The sequence below is a fragment of the Barbatula barbatula genome, assembly GCF_947034865.1.
Source record: "Barbatula barbatula genome assembly, chromosome: 12".
Taxonomy (NCBI): domain Eukaryota; kingdom Metazoa; phylum Chordata; class Actinopteri; order Cypriniformes; family Nemacheilidae; genus Barbatula; species Barbatula barbatula.
In genome coordinates this window covers 7,646,649-7,663,543 of record NC_136775.1, presented here as the reverse complement: position 1 = coordinate 7,663,543, position 16,895 = coordinate 7,646,649, and the positions used below count along the sequence as shown (strand labels likewise).

Here is a 16,895-nt window from a genome sequence, read left to right as displayed (position 1 = left end):
CTGTCCATCAGACTTTTCATTACCCTCACTCCATCATTTTTAGATCACCTGCCATCACCTCATATATGTATGTGTTGATATTCACCATCTCCAGGGATCATGTGATTTCAGCTTATAGTTCCCAAACATCAAAGACACGTTTTGTTACAGAGGGGTTTGAATACACATGGAGGACAGTGACGGCAATGACCATGTTTGGACACAAAATCTACTGTAGCTACTGGGAAACAGAGGAGTGAGCGGGCTCGTGGGATTACAATTGCGTTTGTTTGTTCTGGGAGCAATAATATACTCACTTACTGTCTTACATTAGGCTCTGAAAACCCCTCCCCCAGCAACACAACAAGTTCTCATTTTTGCTTCATCTTCTCTTTTCAACAAAACAAAGCTCCAGGTCTACTGGTCATAGCCATGTCTTTTTCTTCAACCTCTCTGATTTGCCTCGGATTCCATTGTCTGATGCAGTTCAAAACGTACAGATCTAAACCGTCAGTTTCTTTCTTTGCATTCTTTTCGTCTTTGTGGCACTTACCGGCAAATACCACAAATAAAAGTGAAGAAAAGACAACCCTTCCTGCATTCTTTAGGCAGTGACTCTCCAAAACCTATTTTGGCACTCTGGAGTCAACTGCATACTTCTGTCAATAGAAAGCAGATGTTAAACTCTAAAGTATGGCAGGTTCCTTTCCATCTCTTGCTACACTGAAACGATTATGTAGGCGAGATCTGTTTTTAACCATCTGCATGAATATAAACACAGAGTAGAAATAAATCGTCCATTTGTTACTTCCAAAATATCTTTGGCAGTATCGCGAGAAGCAGCAGACTTGCCATGCGATTTTTGTCCATGTGCTAACATGCAAGTATTGTAAGTGTTTTTCACTACACAAGTACAATGATAAAAGGAAGTCTTAAGTTTTAAAAATGATACCATTATCGTCTCTGTGTAAATTCTCTCTTCCTGCTTACATATTTGTATTTGGAGTGTGATTCATTAACCAATTCATTCATTATTTTGTACGTAATTTAGCGAATCATCTTTTATTTAATTGCGTCCCTCTTGCATCCAACTGTGGATAATATCGCATCCATATGTCCATGGATTCACACTTCGAATCTTTGTGAATACCAATTTTAGCATACTAGTATAAGGGACACAATCATTCTATTTTTGATTACTATTCAGGACGGATAGTATACGAATCATCTATTTATAGTTGCAGCTTCATGTGAAGGAACTGATTTTATTTGTTTTGTTTCTCCTTTTTCTTCACTGCCTTTAATACAGAACTGTAATTGAGAATAAATCTCTTGTGAAAAATTCATCTTTCCAGTCCTCAGGGCCGTTAAAACGGCTTTATGCTAAAGCCCTGACACTTCAGTTAGCTCCATTGACGTCAGCTTTGAGGCTTTGCAAATTGACTGCACATCCACTTTAATGACCGCGCTAGCCTTTGGCAAAAAACGTCCTGCCGTGATCAGGTCTGCATGTCAGACAACTACAAGGAGGCAGCCAAAAAAGGTCACAAGAGGCCGGTATTGTTGTGAAGGGAATGTTGGCGTGTGCCTCGAAATTATGCCTTACAGACACATCCATGTACCTCTGGATGTGGTTTGCGCTTGTATTCCTACCTCTCAGCTGCTTAAAAGCCATGAAAATGACATACAGTATGTGTTGATATTAACCGCCGGAGCAGGTGCCTATTAATGCTTATTGATGTTTACGATGTGAACCTTCATCAGAACCGACTGTGCCATTCTTGTTCGGCAGATGGCTGGGTTTAAAGGGCTGAGGGGGAATGACATGTTAGACCTGGTATATGTCTATGCCTCTTGACTGCTTCTGTCTCGCATCTTATATTTCAAAAACCCAAGCCGGGACTATCTGTATCCTCGCGTCGCTGGCTAATTAGATCTTTGCAGTTTTTCCATAGTAGATCATTATTGATCATGTAATCCTTTGAAGCGCAAGTAGTACTTTTCGAAACAATGGACAGGCTAACAAAAATAATTGTTAATATAAAGTTGTTTATACAGGTGGTTGTTGTTGTTATTGATGTCTGGCTTACATCAGATGTTTCGGTTTGAATTATTAGGTGATTGTAATTTCGAAAAGGCCGTCTGTGGTCGTAGACGTCTGCTGCAAGTCTGTAGAGCCTTATCGCTGGACCTATAACACACTGGAGAAAATGTATGAGATTTCAACCCCTACGGCCACAGTCAAACAGATCATTTACAAACACTGTCAAAACGGACTCTCCTAAGAGAGTAAACAACGAAGGCCAGATATTCACAAGCAACCAACAGGCATAGTTTAGAGTGTTCACATACTGCATATAAATAATGTAACACATTATTTTAGTGTGTTTGTTTATATTAAAATAAAGCAATATATTTAATTAAATAATTCAATTGCATAATTGATATGCATGGACTGTAGACCAAAAATAGGCTTAAAGGCACATAATGCAGTTAATTTGATAAGAAAATAGAACATTTTTTTAAATCAAATAAAAATAAGTAAAAAAAGAATTAACTTGATAAACATATTGCAAGTAACTTGATACAAATATTTTATGAATAATGTATAAATTCATCACGCAAATAATTTGATAAAAAAAAAAATCATGCAATAAATAAATACAAATAAATTAATTGTGCAATTAATTTGATATATAAAATAAATTAAAATCTTTAAACACGGGTGAAAAATGATCTTTGTTTGTCTTATCTCTCATGCATCAAGTAGTTGAATAGAGATGATGTGTGAATAAGCAAGTGAAAACATACAGATTTGTTTTTGAATGGTATCTCATCTTCATCAGCAATTGCCTCTCTGCTTCCTCCGATAAGACTCGCTCGCCCTCTCTTAACTCCCTCTATTTGCCTTATCTGATGTGACGAGCCAGTCTTAAAAAACACTGCCAAGTGCACATGTACATCCTTCAATGCTTTTTTTTCTTACATTACAGTGGTAAAGACACTGTCGTCAACAGCCATAGAGTGACTTGTCAGGCAGACAGAATCCTGATCTCATTTCTGGAATCTGGCTCTTCATTTTACCACTTCAGGCAAGTGTGTCTGACCTCGAAAACTGTTGATCTGATTTAAAAGTCTTCAAGTCCACACTTGTCATTTTATAGCAGCATTACTTAAACACTAACACTTTTAATGGATAAAAAAATTTAGCTGTAAGTTTCAGGGTTGCGCAACTATCAGGAAAGAAAAACTAAACCCTTACTAAAGCTTTTCGCTTATGTTTTCTTACAATAATGTAGATAACAAGGTTAATGGTTGTACTTCTTTGGGCATGCAATTGTATTATTTTCATGAAAAATAGTTTATTTCTGATTGAGGAAAAAATGACTTCATACACATTATATTCATTGGCCTAATATGATGTACAGTTTTGTCTGGTGTTGTGTTTTCTGTTGACTGCAAATCACAAGAGTTATCGTTCGGTCTGGAAAAGCTCCAGCAGCAGACTGGTCACAGCATGCTGCTGTCTGTTTATCCATATGCTTGCTGACGCTTCTGTCTCGTCAGTTTAATTTAGAGCGTTTCAGAGTTTTATGTGATCTTACTCAGCCTCTCTCAACAGGGAAATGACTTATATTACATATACTTTCCTACAACTGACTCTTCTATCATCTTAGACGTTCTGCTTGACACAGACAGAGATGATTATATACATTACTTTTGTCACCCAAAATTATATGTCGGTCACGGTAGCCTAGTGTGACAGAATGCATTTGCACAGTGGAATGCAGGACAAAGAACAGCATGCTATTCAATTTTGTAAGTTTTATTTTTCAGATACAGGAATTGACTACACATGAAATTGCTAAATTTGGGATGTTGTGTTAGTGTAACAGTGAGGTGGCAAATAGCCATTGCCTCCTGTCGCCCAGGCATACGTTTGAAGGGCCCAGCTCTGGCTGGACCCCAGGAACAGGAAGAGCCCGGGTCAGTTTCCCAGCGGGAGGCACAGCCGGCCGTTTCAAGTGAAGCGGAGCGTGATGGGAGTTTGCTCAGAGGATTAGTGTTGTCGTCTATGAATCTGCAGTGGGACCAGAGTCTGCGTGAACACGCTGCCATGCCGCTGCAGACTCGATCCCCTTGCTTCTGGCCTCTCTGAAGTTAGACAAACATGCCATTGTGGCCTTGTCATTCCCTAAGAATCTCACAGACTGTTCTGAGAAAGACCGCCATATCCTTCAGATAGAGATAGAGGCAGAAGGCGACAAGATAGCTGCTTTGAAATATTTAAAAGTTTGGCCTATGCCCACTTAAACGTTTTGATTATTGTGCCATGGCAGTGACATTGTACAGACTAGATAATATAAACACAGCTCACAGGTCCTTGTGGGTTGAGGATGTCTAAAAAAACACACCTTGCTCAGAATTTTGGCATTCGACCACGGCCCAGGCCATCATAGTCACAAATCTATACTATACTAACTGTATATTATAGAAAGTTCACCCAAAAATAAAAATGTATTCACCCTCATGTCATTCCAAACCTGTACCAGTTTCTTTTTTCTGCAGAACACAAGATATATTGAAGAATTCTGGTTAACAAACAACATCATGCCAGATTGACTTCCATTGTACAGACACAAAGCCACTGAGACATGTCTCATATTATCTTCTTTTGTGTTTCACAGTGGGTGAACTGGCTCTGTAATAAGACTGGCGTCCAATTGCAATTGCAAATGATTTTAAAGAAGTAGTTCACGTTCACTGTCATCGTTTACTTACCCTATGGTCATTTAAAATCTGTATGACTTTTTTCTTCCGCAGAACACAAAAGAAGATATTTTGAAGAATGCTGTTAACACCCCCCCATTCACTTGCATTGGTCACAATAGAAGTGAATGGGGGGCTGTGCTGTTCTGTTACCAACATTTTTCACAATATCTTCTTTTGTGTTCTGCAGAAGAAAGAAAGTCATGCAGGTTTGAAATGACAAGACGGCGTGTAAATCATGACAGAATTTTCATTTTGAAGGGGAACTACTTTAACCCTATATAACACCCCCTTCCAATTACAGGGACAATGACAATGTGCCCCACCCAAATAACAACCCTTGTGTCAAGGGGTTCCTCATTTACTAAATACCCGGCTAGAACTCAACCAAAGCCAGCTTTGGCTTTCTAAGCAGAGGGAGAGGTTCCCAGCTTCTGGATTCAATCACTTCTGGACATCGAGCCCTCAGGTCACTGATGACATCATAGCCTCCACCTAAGGAGCCAGTCCAAACTGCTCTTTCACCCTCATGTAGCTTGTTCCATTTGGTGCACTCATATGATGTTTTCAAAACCAAGGAAATTAAAACACCCCCGCCTTTGACAAAATAAGTATTTATATACCATCCGAGCTGGAACAATATTTCCCTCCGTACATCGAAGGGCTCGGCGCTACATCATCTTTAATGACTACCAGGAGGCGAGTTTTCCCAACTAAAGCTCACGTCTCCCCAGAGACCATAAACAAACTTGTAGTCGGACTGCAGAACCGCCATTGTTGACGTTACTCACTTAGGTGAACGATGAGGCCTTCCAAACGCCGTTGGTGATCCTTCCTGAGGCCCGCGAACAGCACGTCCTGTGTTTAGATGTATAACACGAAATTGAGCAAAGATCTGCCAAAAAAGAGAAGAGATGCATAGATCTGTCAATTCATTATAAGCAACATACTTCCGCCACATACGTTCACAAGGTGTTTATCGGACTTGGAGAAAAAATATTTTTTAACATGCTTTCCATTAGACTTTCCATTTTTGAATGGATATCGTTTCATTTTCTCCCTTATCTCCTTGTTTCACCCTTACAAGTATTTCAGGAATTGAGATCCATTAGGCCGGGAAAACAAAGTTAAGATGAAGGAAGTAGATGGCCATGGGTTCGATCCCAGGTGTACCACACCTGCATAAAAGCAGCATTTTGTTTCACAAACACACTCTACACAGTTTCCATCTTAAAGGCAGCTGAGATCATCATCAAAGTAGTTGTTGTTGAAGTTGACATATCTATAAGAACAAGGATACCCTTGATGAGGAAAGGGTTAATGTTTCCTCAAACGCAAGTCTCTGAAGATGTCAACTAAAGCAACCCTAAGGCCATGACGGCTTTGGGGCAAAGACATTTTTAGAGCATTGCACGGCTGAGGGTAGGATTTATCAACGCGGTCTAACTGTGTCAGCTGAATATTTATGACGCTTCGAGAGGTGTGTAGCCCTTTTTTATCTCAGCCTTACACACCCACAATCATTTAAGCCCTTTTGTCATGCCAGGGAAAGAGGAAAGATGAAACACAGTGGTTGGTATCTTTCATCTTCCATCCTGTGATTACACCCTCTGCCTGGGCGTGTGTAAGACAGGGAGCGCCAATGGATTCATTACTTCAGTGGTGGATGATTATTATTATTAGCTGGGTGGAAATTGATACACTGGGTTTGCCTCTGCCAGGGAGTCCTATCATTTATCATAAGGCTTTTTTCCAACACCTTCATAATGTTTTGGCAACCTGATAAAGTTGCCTCAGCGCTGTAACAATATTATTTTGCTACGTGCGCACGCCGAGCCGCAAGTTCACGTTATGTTCAAGCTGGTGTTTTTGTTACAACATCGGTTTACGCTTGCACCGTAAATGGTTTAACACCTCACGTTCTGTGTTATTGTAATGGATGCGAATGACTGTTTTGCATGCCTCACGCAGACAACTTGACGCAAGACAAGCAAAATAAAAAATACAAACCCATCTGTATGCTTAGATCGGTATTTTGTTCTTTGAAAAATGCAAGCATTCTCATCACTTTTGCCGCTCTGTAAACAGTCTCACTAGGTGGTCTGTGCAACCAAGGCATAAATGTTTACTTCACAAATATTTGCTGGTGAAACATGCAAATGCAGACCTCCAACAGAATGAGTTTTTTTTCCTGTCAGGAATATTGTCTTGCCTCAGGTGGCTCTGATCTAGCAGTCCTTTCTGTCACACAAATCTGGAGCAGGATTCTAGTGAGAAAGCATGGATTATTCATAGGTGATAAAAGGGTACTAAAACACACTTAAATGTTTTCAAAGTGAATTCATTTTGTACTTAATGTGCAAAAGAATTGTCTTTAGACAATTAAGGATATACTTACAGTGATAGATCTGTCATCATTTACTCACCCTTTTGGGATCTCATACAATAGAAATGAATGGAGTGCAGTGCTGTTTGGTTAACAACTTTTGACTTCATCTTCTTTTGTGCTCTGCAGAAACAAAAAAGTCACAAAGGTTTGAAATGATAAGAGGGTGAGTAAATGATGAGAGAATTTTCACTTTTGGGTGAACTTTCACTTTAAGAAGACTCAACTGTGCTATATTGAGGCACCATAGTAGGCCTACAAAAGACTGTTTAGTATATTAAAGTAATTGTTCATCCAAAAATGAAAATTCGGTCATCATTTACTCACCTCTTGACATTTCAACCCTGTATGACTTTCTTTCTTCTGCAGAACACAAAAAAAGATATAAAAAAAACATTGGTAACCGAACAATGGCAGTACCCAATCACTTTTATTGTATAGACACAACCAATGCAAGTGAATGGGTACCGCTGTTCCTCAGTTACCAACATCCTTCAAAATATCTTCTCTTGTGTTCTGCAGAAGAAAGAAAGTCAGACATGTCTGAAATGAAAAGAGGTAGAGTAAATAATTTTCATTTTTGGGTGAACAATCCCTTTAAGTACAAACTTATTTTAGACTAGAAATACTTATGGAAGTGGAAAATCAATGGTAAACTGTACATTTTTGATAGTAAATTTAACTGCATCTAATCGCATTCAAAAGCATGCAGGTTGTCAACAGGGTTGCCTTTGGCACCCACTGAAGCTCTGCTATAGCCACCACATCAAATCAGGAGCTTTCTGAAATTCCATCTTCCTCGCTCTCATTTCCCAGCTATCACAGAGCTATAAAACGTAATAGACGTTTTGCACTGTGCCACAAGATGGAACTGCCTGTGTGTGTTGGTTATTGTGTCGCTCTCTCCACCTTTCTGTCTCTCTCGCTTTGACTGAAAACTCAGCTCTGTGTGTATCTGTGTTACAGGGCCCGGCTCAAAACATCAGGAGCATCATGAGCGAGCGCTTTGACTGTGACAACTGCAAGGAGTCTCTGTATGGCAGGAAGTACATCCAGGCAGAAGACAACCCGTACTGCATCCCTTGTTACGACAGCCTGTTTGCAAACACCTGCGATGAGTGCAAAGAGCTGATTGGCCACGATTCTAGAGTGAGTTTAAAGTGCAATTTAAAGGTCCACTGTATGAAATCCAATAGCTCACTCCAGCCCTCCCTTTCGAAGCACTACGGTGGATGACACAGGACTAAGATATTGTCATGTGTGGCTTCCATGCTGAAGAAGATAATGTATTTACGAAACACGCTCTGTGGAGCAGTTTGTCCGTTTAGGGCTACTGTAGAACAACATGTCCAATTATATGCAAGGGGACCTGCGGTGTATGTAGATAGAAATAGCTTATTCTAACGTAACAAAAACATAATTCTCATTATGTGAGGTATTTATACACCTCTGAAGAACCTCTGTATATTATATTGCATTTCTGTCGATAGATCCTCCAAAAAATACAACACACTGGAAATTTAAAGGAACAGTACATGCAGTAAATTTTGATACCAGTTATTCACCATATATTTCAAATCCACATTAATGTTGAGATGAGAATTAGCAAGATTCAAGCTTCAAAATGAAAACAATCCTGTCAAAACCTGAACAGAGGCATGTATATAGCATCTGACAAACCCCACAGCACAATTTTTGGTTAACGTGAGCATTTCCATGGTGGCAGGAAAAATTAAAGACTCAATTACGTTTTGAAAGCTTTTGAGCCTCAAGCATCTTATTTGATGTGGTTTCAGACTAAAACAGTCTCATTTACTCAGTTCTTTTCGAGAGAGGCATTTATTGTACAATTAGAAATGTCATTTAACTTCAGTCAGGGTAACACATAAGCAACCAAACGACTCTTTAATCCTTCCAGCTTCTAGTGTAACTGTAATCCCTAAATAAAACCCAGACAATGCAGTTCACTTAGCGCAGTAGTAAACTTCCCACAGGAAATAGATGCAGCGCGATTAAAGTCGGGAGGCAAGTCGCTCCATGTCTACAGTATGCGCAGAGCACGCAGACAAATGTCAGATGACTTACTGACAATGAGAGACAGCGAATGCTAAATAAAGTCGCTGTTTGTCTTAGCCATTTTGGAATCAATTTCAAAAGAACATTTAATCGCAAATGTATTTTATTATTTACCTACATTGTTTCAAACATCATTTCTTGCGTGCAACACAAAATACTATTGTTATTTTCAAACTATTTTTAATAATGTTTAAAAAAAACTATAGAACAAAATGAATTTTAAGTCTCTATTGAAACCAATTTGTAAATAAATTGTTCTTTTGATCTGGTTCTTTTCAATGCATTGAATGCATTTCTCGAATTTAGGTTACTGATTTAGTAATCCGCTCACAGTGGTTCTCAAGTTAATAACACACTAAAGGGAAACATTACTTGTATATAATGGGCATTTCTCAATTCCAAGAACGCAAAGGACGGACTGTGTTCTCGTGGAGACGGTCTTGCGAGTCAGCCTCGGAAGAACGAATTTGGATGGACTTGACGCAATGCCTTCTGGGACCTCAAACGTGTTCTCTACAAGCAAGGCTGCATTTGATACATCCTCGATATCAATAACACATCTGGGTACTTTCCTGTGTTAGCTGTACTTGTGTTCTTGAGTATTGGTACCAGCCTTTGAAGGTTGATGATGACATTTACAGAACACAAGCACAAAAGATTGCTGAAGAACGCATATTGAGAAACAGTATTTGTAACAGTATGTTTCTCACAAAAAGCAAATAAAGTATGACTTATTAGACAAACATGCTTTAGTTTGGTAAGTTTAATAGATGTGGCAACTATGAACGATAAGATAAAGAGCTGCATGAGGATTCTTGAAAACTATTTTGTTTCCCATGGAAGAAAAGACAAACAGCTAAAAAGTTCAGAATGAAGAACGGATTAGTTAATCAAAACGTATTTTTTTTCGGGTGAACTATTTCTGTAATACTCTGAATGAATAAACCTTGCTTCTAGCTCATGTTTTTATGTGTTTTGTCTGTGTGCATCAGGAGTTGTTTTACGAGGACCGTCACTATCACGAGCATTGCTTCCGCTGTTTCCGCTGCGACCGCTCGCTGGCAGACGAGCCCTTCACCAGTCAGGACGACGCTCTTCTGTGTAACGACTGCTACTGCAATGAGTTCTCCTCCAAATGTGTGGCCTGCGACAAAACTGTCATGCCTGGTATGAATGACATCAGCACACAGCAAACCCCATCCCTCATGAGTCACAACAGTGTCCCGTTCAAACCGGGTCTCGGATCTATCCTTCCTTACCTCTCCTTATCCTGATATTGCTCCTGCAGTTTCTTCTCAATTTTATTGCGTAAGACTGCAAGTCTTTACATAAGACCCACAGAGACAGCAACTCATGACCACAAGTATGCAGGTAACATTAGATTCACAAGCATAAAGAGGAGAAAAGAGCTCTGCCAAAGCAAATCAAATGTACCAACAGCATGACAGAGAGAGAGAGAGCGGGGGAGAGAGAGAGGAAGGAAAAGCTTATATGACAAAAAAGTAACCAGTCTGCCTTGCTGTCCCGCAGCCAAGTCTTGGTGCCTGGCTCTCCTCCAAATGTCTGATAACAGATAAAACAGTAAATTATTTCAGCAGAACTGCATCAATCTGATAAATAGGTAACAATTCCAACAGAGATTATGTGCATATTTGCAGTACTGTAGAGATATTTGAATAACACTTTACAGTAAGGTTGTTTGTGTTAACATTATGTAATGCAATAGCAATCAAAAATAACAAATAATACTTCTGCAGAATGTATTTATTTTAGTTTATGTCGATTTCAGGATCTACTGATACTTTTTTAAATCAAACGCGTAAGTGTTATTTCTTATATAGCACATTTCTACTGCCACAAGGACAGCCCAAAGTGCTGTACAATATATCCAATAACCATAAAACAAGAAATATTACAAAACACGAAAACAAAATGAAAAACACATTACACAGTTCCCCATACAACCCAAGGCATAATACAATACAATAAAAACATTATGAGTGATACATCCCTCTTAAACATACTCAAAACGGCAGAATACTTTGCCAAAGCCCTCTTAATCTGGACCAAATGCCACACTAAGGAAATGCTTTGCCACGGCAGATTTAAAGGCAGGTACAGATGGGGCGGATCGAATGGCTAGTGGAAGGTTATTCTATAATAACTATTGAGAAGGCCAGGTCACCTTTTTGCTCAAGTCTGGACAACTGAACCTGGAGCAGTAATTTATCAGCAGGTCGTAAGTTTCTTACTGGCTCATATAGAGAAAACATATCTAACAGATAAGCTGGTGAGAGGTCATTCAAGATTTTAAAAATCATTACTAGTACCTTAAAATCGATCCTTTTAGTCACCGTCAGCCATTGTAGGTTTGCTAAAATTCCAGTCACTGACATAAACAATTGTTTTAATGATCTGACATAAACAATTGTTTTAAACAACACATTATCAAATAAGAAAATGCTGAAAAACAAAATTGCTTATTAGCTAATGATAGCTAATGCTTTTACTAATGTTAAGACCCTTACAAACAGCCTTGTTCCAAAGTATGACCAATGCTTCTTATTTGTACGCAGTTCAACCCTTAAGTATTACACGTATAATGTACACCATTCAGACTTTGTTTAGAATGCAATGAAGCCATAATAATATACACTTAATTGTGATTGGATACTTGACACTTGTGATTGGTCCGGACATTCTCATGTGTTTTAAAATGTTCAGCTGCCTGCTAAAATGATGCATGTCAATTCTTGTGCACAGCTGAAAGACAGAAAAAAGCAGATCCTAAAATATTTTGCTGCATTGCAAACACTGGTGTCTACAAATCTCGCCTCTATTAATGTAAACATTTGTGGCTGTTATTTCTTAGAGTAAATCCACTAAACAAATGAAGATGTGTTACAACCACATAACACATTTTTAAAACAAACAGTAATAGTTAATAAATATTGCGACACACTTTGGCCAAACATAGTCATGCTTTTCATGTGTGTAACCTAAAGCTTACATTAATATAAGAACAGATGGTTAGTGCGGTTTGGATCTCTGTTTGAGATTTGCACATGACAAGAAAGACAATAGATGGAAGGCTATATTATTTAGAATAAACGTTGCTTTGATGAATGTGCCGAGACATACAGTTTGGGGTAAATTAATGCCCCACATATAATATTTGTGAACTTGAGCAAGACACCCTTGATGTAACTCTATACTTTTTCTACATGTCTTTTATTATCAAGGGTATTACAACCTTTATCGTTTGCTCTCTGTGTAAAGCTTCAGTGATTTCAGTAATGTGGGCTCTTTAAGGAGGTTCTTTGCAGAGCTTTTGATCTGAGTAATGTGCAAACGCTTAGTGGATTATGTGTGTCAGCCTTTAACCTTCTGATGATCTGATGAGTGTCAACTGTCTGATCATCATTTTTTCACTTGAAAAGCTCAAGTCAGTCCTTTGTTGGGAAATCCCGGCAGCAAGTCGTCTCTGGTTAGATCTTTTGAGAGACATAAAAATGTCATTCAAACTAGTATTACCAGAAGATCTCACTATGGGATGCTTGTAGTTTGGGGTGAGCCCTTAACTTCTATGACGCCTCCTTGGTGGTCCTGGAAGTGCAGACAATGTTTCAATATGTCCGAAAAAAGGAATATAAAACATTATATTTACTACTTAATTTAGTATTCAAGTTTGATGTTTATGCCATCAGTGGCTTTAGTTGTTTAATTATAAAGCAAATTACATTCATACTTTTAGAATAAACTGTATGATATTTATAAACAAAATAGTTTTTAAAATGGATTATTTCATGCAAGTTATCAACCATGTGATATATGACTGTTTTAATAGGCGTCTTTCTCATTCTTCCTCACAGGCACCAGGAAGCTCGAGTATGCCGGCTCCACATGGCATGAGGACTGTTTCATTTGCAACAGCTGTCAACAGCCAATTGGCTCTAAGTCTTTTATCCCAGACAAAGACGACCACTACTGTGTACCCTGTTATGAGAACAAGTTTGCACCGCGCTGCACTCGATGTAAACAGGTCAGTGGTGTGGTTTTAATGTCAGCTTATCTCCCTGAAATACGTAACCGCGTGTTGCCCCTCAACCCACGCACACATTCCTACACAAAACTGGGAATTTCGACCTCATTCCTCCTTCCTGTTGCATATCAGCGACGTTCATGCTGGTCACTGATAAACTCGGACTGTCTTTTTTACATCCTGTCCTGATATAACACCAGCTTGGGTCGTGCGCTGGCTATACAGTCTACAATACAGTATAAACAAAGTATTATTTAGTAAGTCTTGCTTATTTGTTTTTTAGAGCTGTCAAATGGTAAATAGCATCCAGAATAAAAGTTTGTGTTTACATTATGTCTGTGTACTGGGGCCCGTTTCAATAAGGAGGTTCAACCAACTCTAGGTTAAACCTTGAACTTTCTGAAACGGGCCCCTGGTCATATTCATTTTGTATTTATAAACAAATACATTTTTATACTGTAAGAAATATTTAAAGATTAATAAACGTTTAAATACAATTTCAATTACTGGTAAATATAAATAAAAACATCTGAATATTTCCTAAATATGTACATATTTATAAACACAAAATTAATATGCACAGTACACATAAATATATTATGTAAACACGAACTTTTATTCTGGAGGCAATTGATCGCGGTTAATCGTTTGACAGCCCTAGTATAATTGTAACAGCTCTCAATGAAGCTTCTAATGAATACCTTCCTGTAGGATTCAATAGGTCAGTTTCTAAAGTGTGTATTTACATGCAATGTTTAGATTGAATGCAATATAAGTCGCTTTGGGAAAAGTATCTGCCAAATGCTTCAGTGTAAATGAAACGGGAGCTTGTTCGTATCAATACGTAACTGTAATGATGTTTAGGAAACAGTATATAAACAGTACTATTGCTTACATCACTTGTTCCATCTTATACTATATCTCTCCCCCATGTCAACTTGACTGTTCTCCTCATATCCGGGAAAGCTATGAAGCCGAGCCAAGTCCCATGCTATAGTGCTCCATTACAAATAGCAAGCCAAAACTGTTTACACTCTTCTATCTTCCTAAACATTATACAGTTGTGAACTCGAAAGGTTTTATGCATAACAGTATTGATGTAAGCATGCCATGATGTAAAGCAGAAGCAGCTGGCTAACATCTGTACCCTGGGTGTTAGCAAAAATTTCGGGTTGGCAAATGCCATATGGATAAATCTGAATGTCATACATTTTCACAGGTTGGTGTAGATCAAGTCATGTCAAGTTTCACTTTGCGAAGGAAGCTTCTGCTATTTGTGTCTGATGGATTCTTTTTATTTTCAGGCTTTGGCTAAAGGCGGTGTGACTTACAGGGACGAGCCGTGGCACAAGGAATGCTTTGTGTGCACAAGCTGTAAGGTTCAATTAGCTGGCCAGCATTTCACTTCCCGTGATGACAGCCCATACTGCCTCAAATGTTTCGGCAACCTGTACTCTAAGAAGTGCGAAGCCTGCAGCAAACCAATCACGGGTGAGGAACTACTGTACATGCGCTACCATCACTTTCTTTCAGTGACAGAATGCATGTTGATGTGGATTTGGGTATGTGGGCTCGTTCGGATATTGAGCCCGGTTAAAAGAGAATGCTTAGATACAAAATACCTTAAATTATTTATAATGTAGTTTTAATATTAAAAACAGTGCATACATGACGTTATATGTAATTGATGTAATTATTTAGATAAAATCGTCTATGCAACTTCAAATATGACACATTGAGCGTGAACACAAATAGTGTCTTGTTTTACATTAGAACGCAAAGTATACCGTTTAAGATTTCAAATCCAGTGCATTCATTTTAAGCTCTTGTGTGTTTAGGATTCGGTGGAGGAAAGTACATTTCATTTGAGGACCGACAATGGCATCAGTCTTGCTTTACCTGTTCTCGATGCTCCGTGTCGCTGGTGGGAGCCGGCTTCTTCCCCGAACAGGAGGAGATCCTTTGTCGTACCTGCAATAGCAACCTATAGAACAGTGCCTCCGTCAACACACCTCTCATCACCACGACACGATTACGCTTGCATGCACATGCACACATCTCTTAAATTACACCTCTGTTCATTTCCATGACAACTTCTTACGAAACACCGTACTGAAACTCTCCGAGATCACAGCAGACTAGCTTTTCAAACTGTTGATCTTAGCTTTATCACAATATTAAAACATGGAAGCCCAAAGAGCTTTGATTTACACACTGTGTTTAAGTTTGTTTTGCTAGTTTTACGAGCAGAAAAATTCGATTTCAGAAAGAATCAACATGTGCAGGTCTATATGCAGATCAAAATATTTGTATGGCCTCGAGTTCCACTGATCTGCCTACTAGTTATTCCCATTTTTATTTTTCCTGGCCGGTCTGAACTGTCATTAGCTGGTAAGAGTCATTAAAGGGTGGATGTAGTCTGTGTTTGGTGCCTGTGAAAGAACCCGAACAGATTCCTTCTTAAACACTGTATAAATGTGTCTGTATAAATAAAGGTTCTGTAAGTGTCTGAAACACATTTATGTAGAATTGTTCCAACTATTCTGCGCCAAGCAAAGTGTAGTAACAGGAAAGAATGTGCGAATTATTTAGAAAATAACAGTCTAAGCATTTACATGCAACATGGCTGTATAAATAAGCGGCTGAAGTTTGTGAGCACTTTTGTGTTGAGAATACTGCTGTTGTTCTTAGCAAACAACAATCGATGAGTAGCACGTGTATTTAATTTGACATTTATGCATTTGGCCTACGCTTTTATTCAAAACGATTTACTTTGCATTATACTATACATTAGTATTATACTAGGCCCAAATCTTCCAAAAACCATAACAACAACCCCCTTAAATGTTTTTGCAGTCCAGAGATGTGTGGGAAAATGAAGTTTGTAATGTATTTTATACACAGGTGGGACAGACTTTGCATTTGCACTATGCCTTGAATTATCTATAGAAGCACATAAACTTGCAAGATACAGCACGCATACACTGTATATACACAAACTATACTTTATTCCTGTACTTATTCCTCTTTACTTTCTTTTTTTTACGTGTTTGATTGTTCATCCGCCTACATTATGGACTCAAGTGTCCTTTTTTATAAACATATACATCATCTGAGTGTTTTGAGTGAATGAAACATGTTGTACTGTTTCGAAAACGGTATAATTGTTTTTAAGCTTTATTTTTATTTCCAGTTGAGATAAGTGTTGTTCTTGATGTTACTGATGATAATTGTACTAGCTTCACCTTGCATTTCTTAATTCAAGTTTAAGGCGTGGTAAAAATTATTTGAACTTTTTTTAAATGTTTGATTGTTTGTTGATAAATACTTTATAAATTAAACCAACTTGTGTCCTTATTTCCGAAGCATAAGCATAAAAATGATCGAAGCAAATCAGACTACAACATCTTTTTACTCATTTAGTCGAAAGCTATCCAGCTACAAACACAAGAGCTTACAGTCCTCTAAGGTCTTCAATTTAAGACTTATTTGGGGTTACCTTGCTTCTAAATGGGTGTGCGTTTGTGTGCAAATGTGCTGAGTGTGCCATTTCTTCGCCTTGATGAGGCTTAAGAACTCAAAACAAACACGTGGCCATATCCACTCCCTCTCAACACCACTGAAGGTCTTCCTCCCCTTCTC

The 16,895-nt window shown here is 38.5% G+C and overlaps 1 protein-coding gene across 2 annotated transcripts in view; it reads left to right on the top strand.

The window, feature by feature from the left end:
• Positions 1–16,608, top strand: part of fhl3a (four and a half LIM domains 3a) — a 29,245-nt gene extending 12,637 nt beyond the window's left edge. Inside the window, exons 2-7 of one of the 2 annotated variants that reach the window (XM_079470433.1) lie at positions 2,973–3,071; positions 8,102–8,284; positions 10,204–10,378; positions 13,084–13,253; positions 14,558–14,744; positions 15,092–16,608. In XM_079470433.1, the coding sequence (XP_079326559.1) occupies positions 8,129–8,284; positions 10,204–10,378; positions 13,084–13,253; positions 14,558–14,744; positions 15,092–15,243 (840 nt within the window). In that variant the 5' untranslated portion in view covers positions 2,973–3,071; positions 8,102–8,128 and the 3' untranslated portion in view covers positions 15,244–16,608. The remainder of the gene's footprint in view (positions 1–2,972; positions 3,072–8,101; positions 8,285–10,203; positions 10,379–13,083; positions 13,254–14,557; positions 14,745–15,091) is intronic. The other variant, XM_079470432.1, reaches the window with a different exon arrangement.
• Positions 16,609–16,895: the final 287 nt, after the last annotated feature.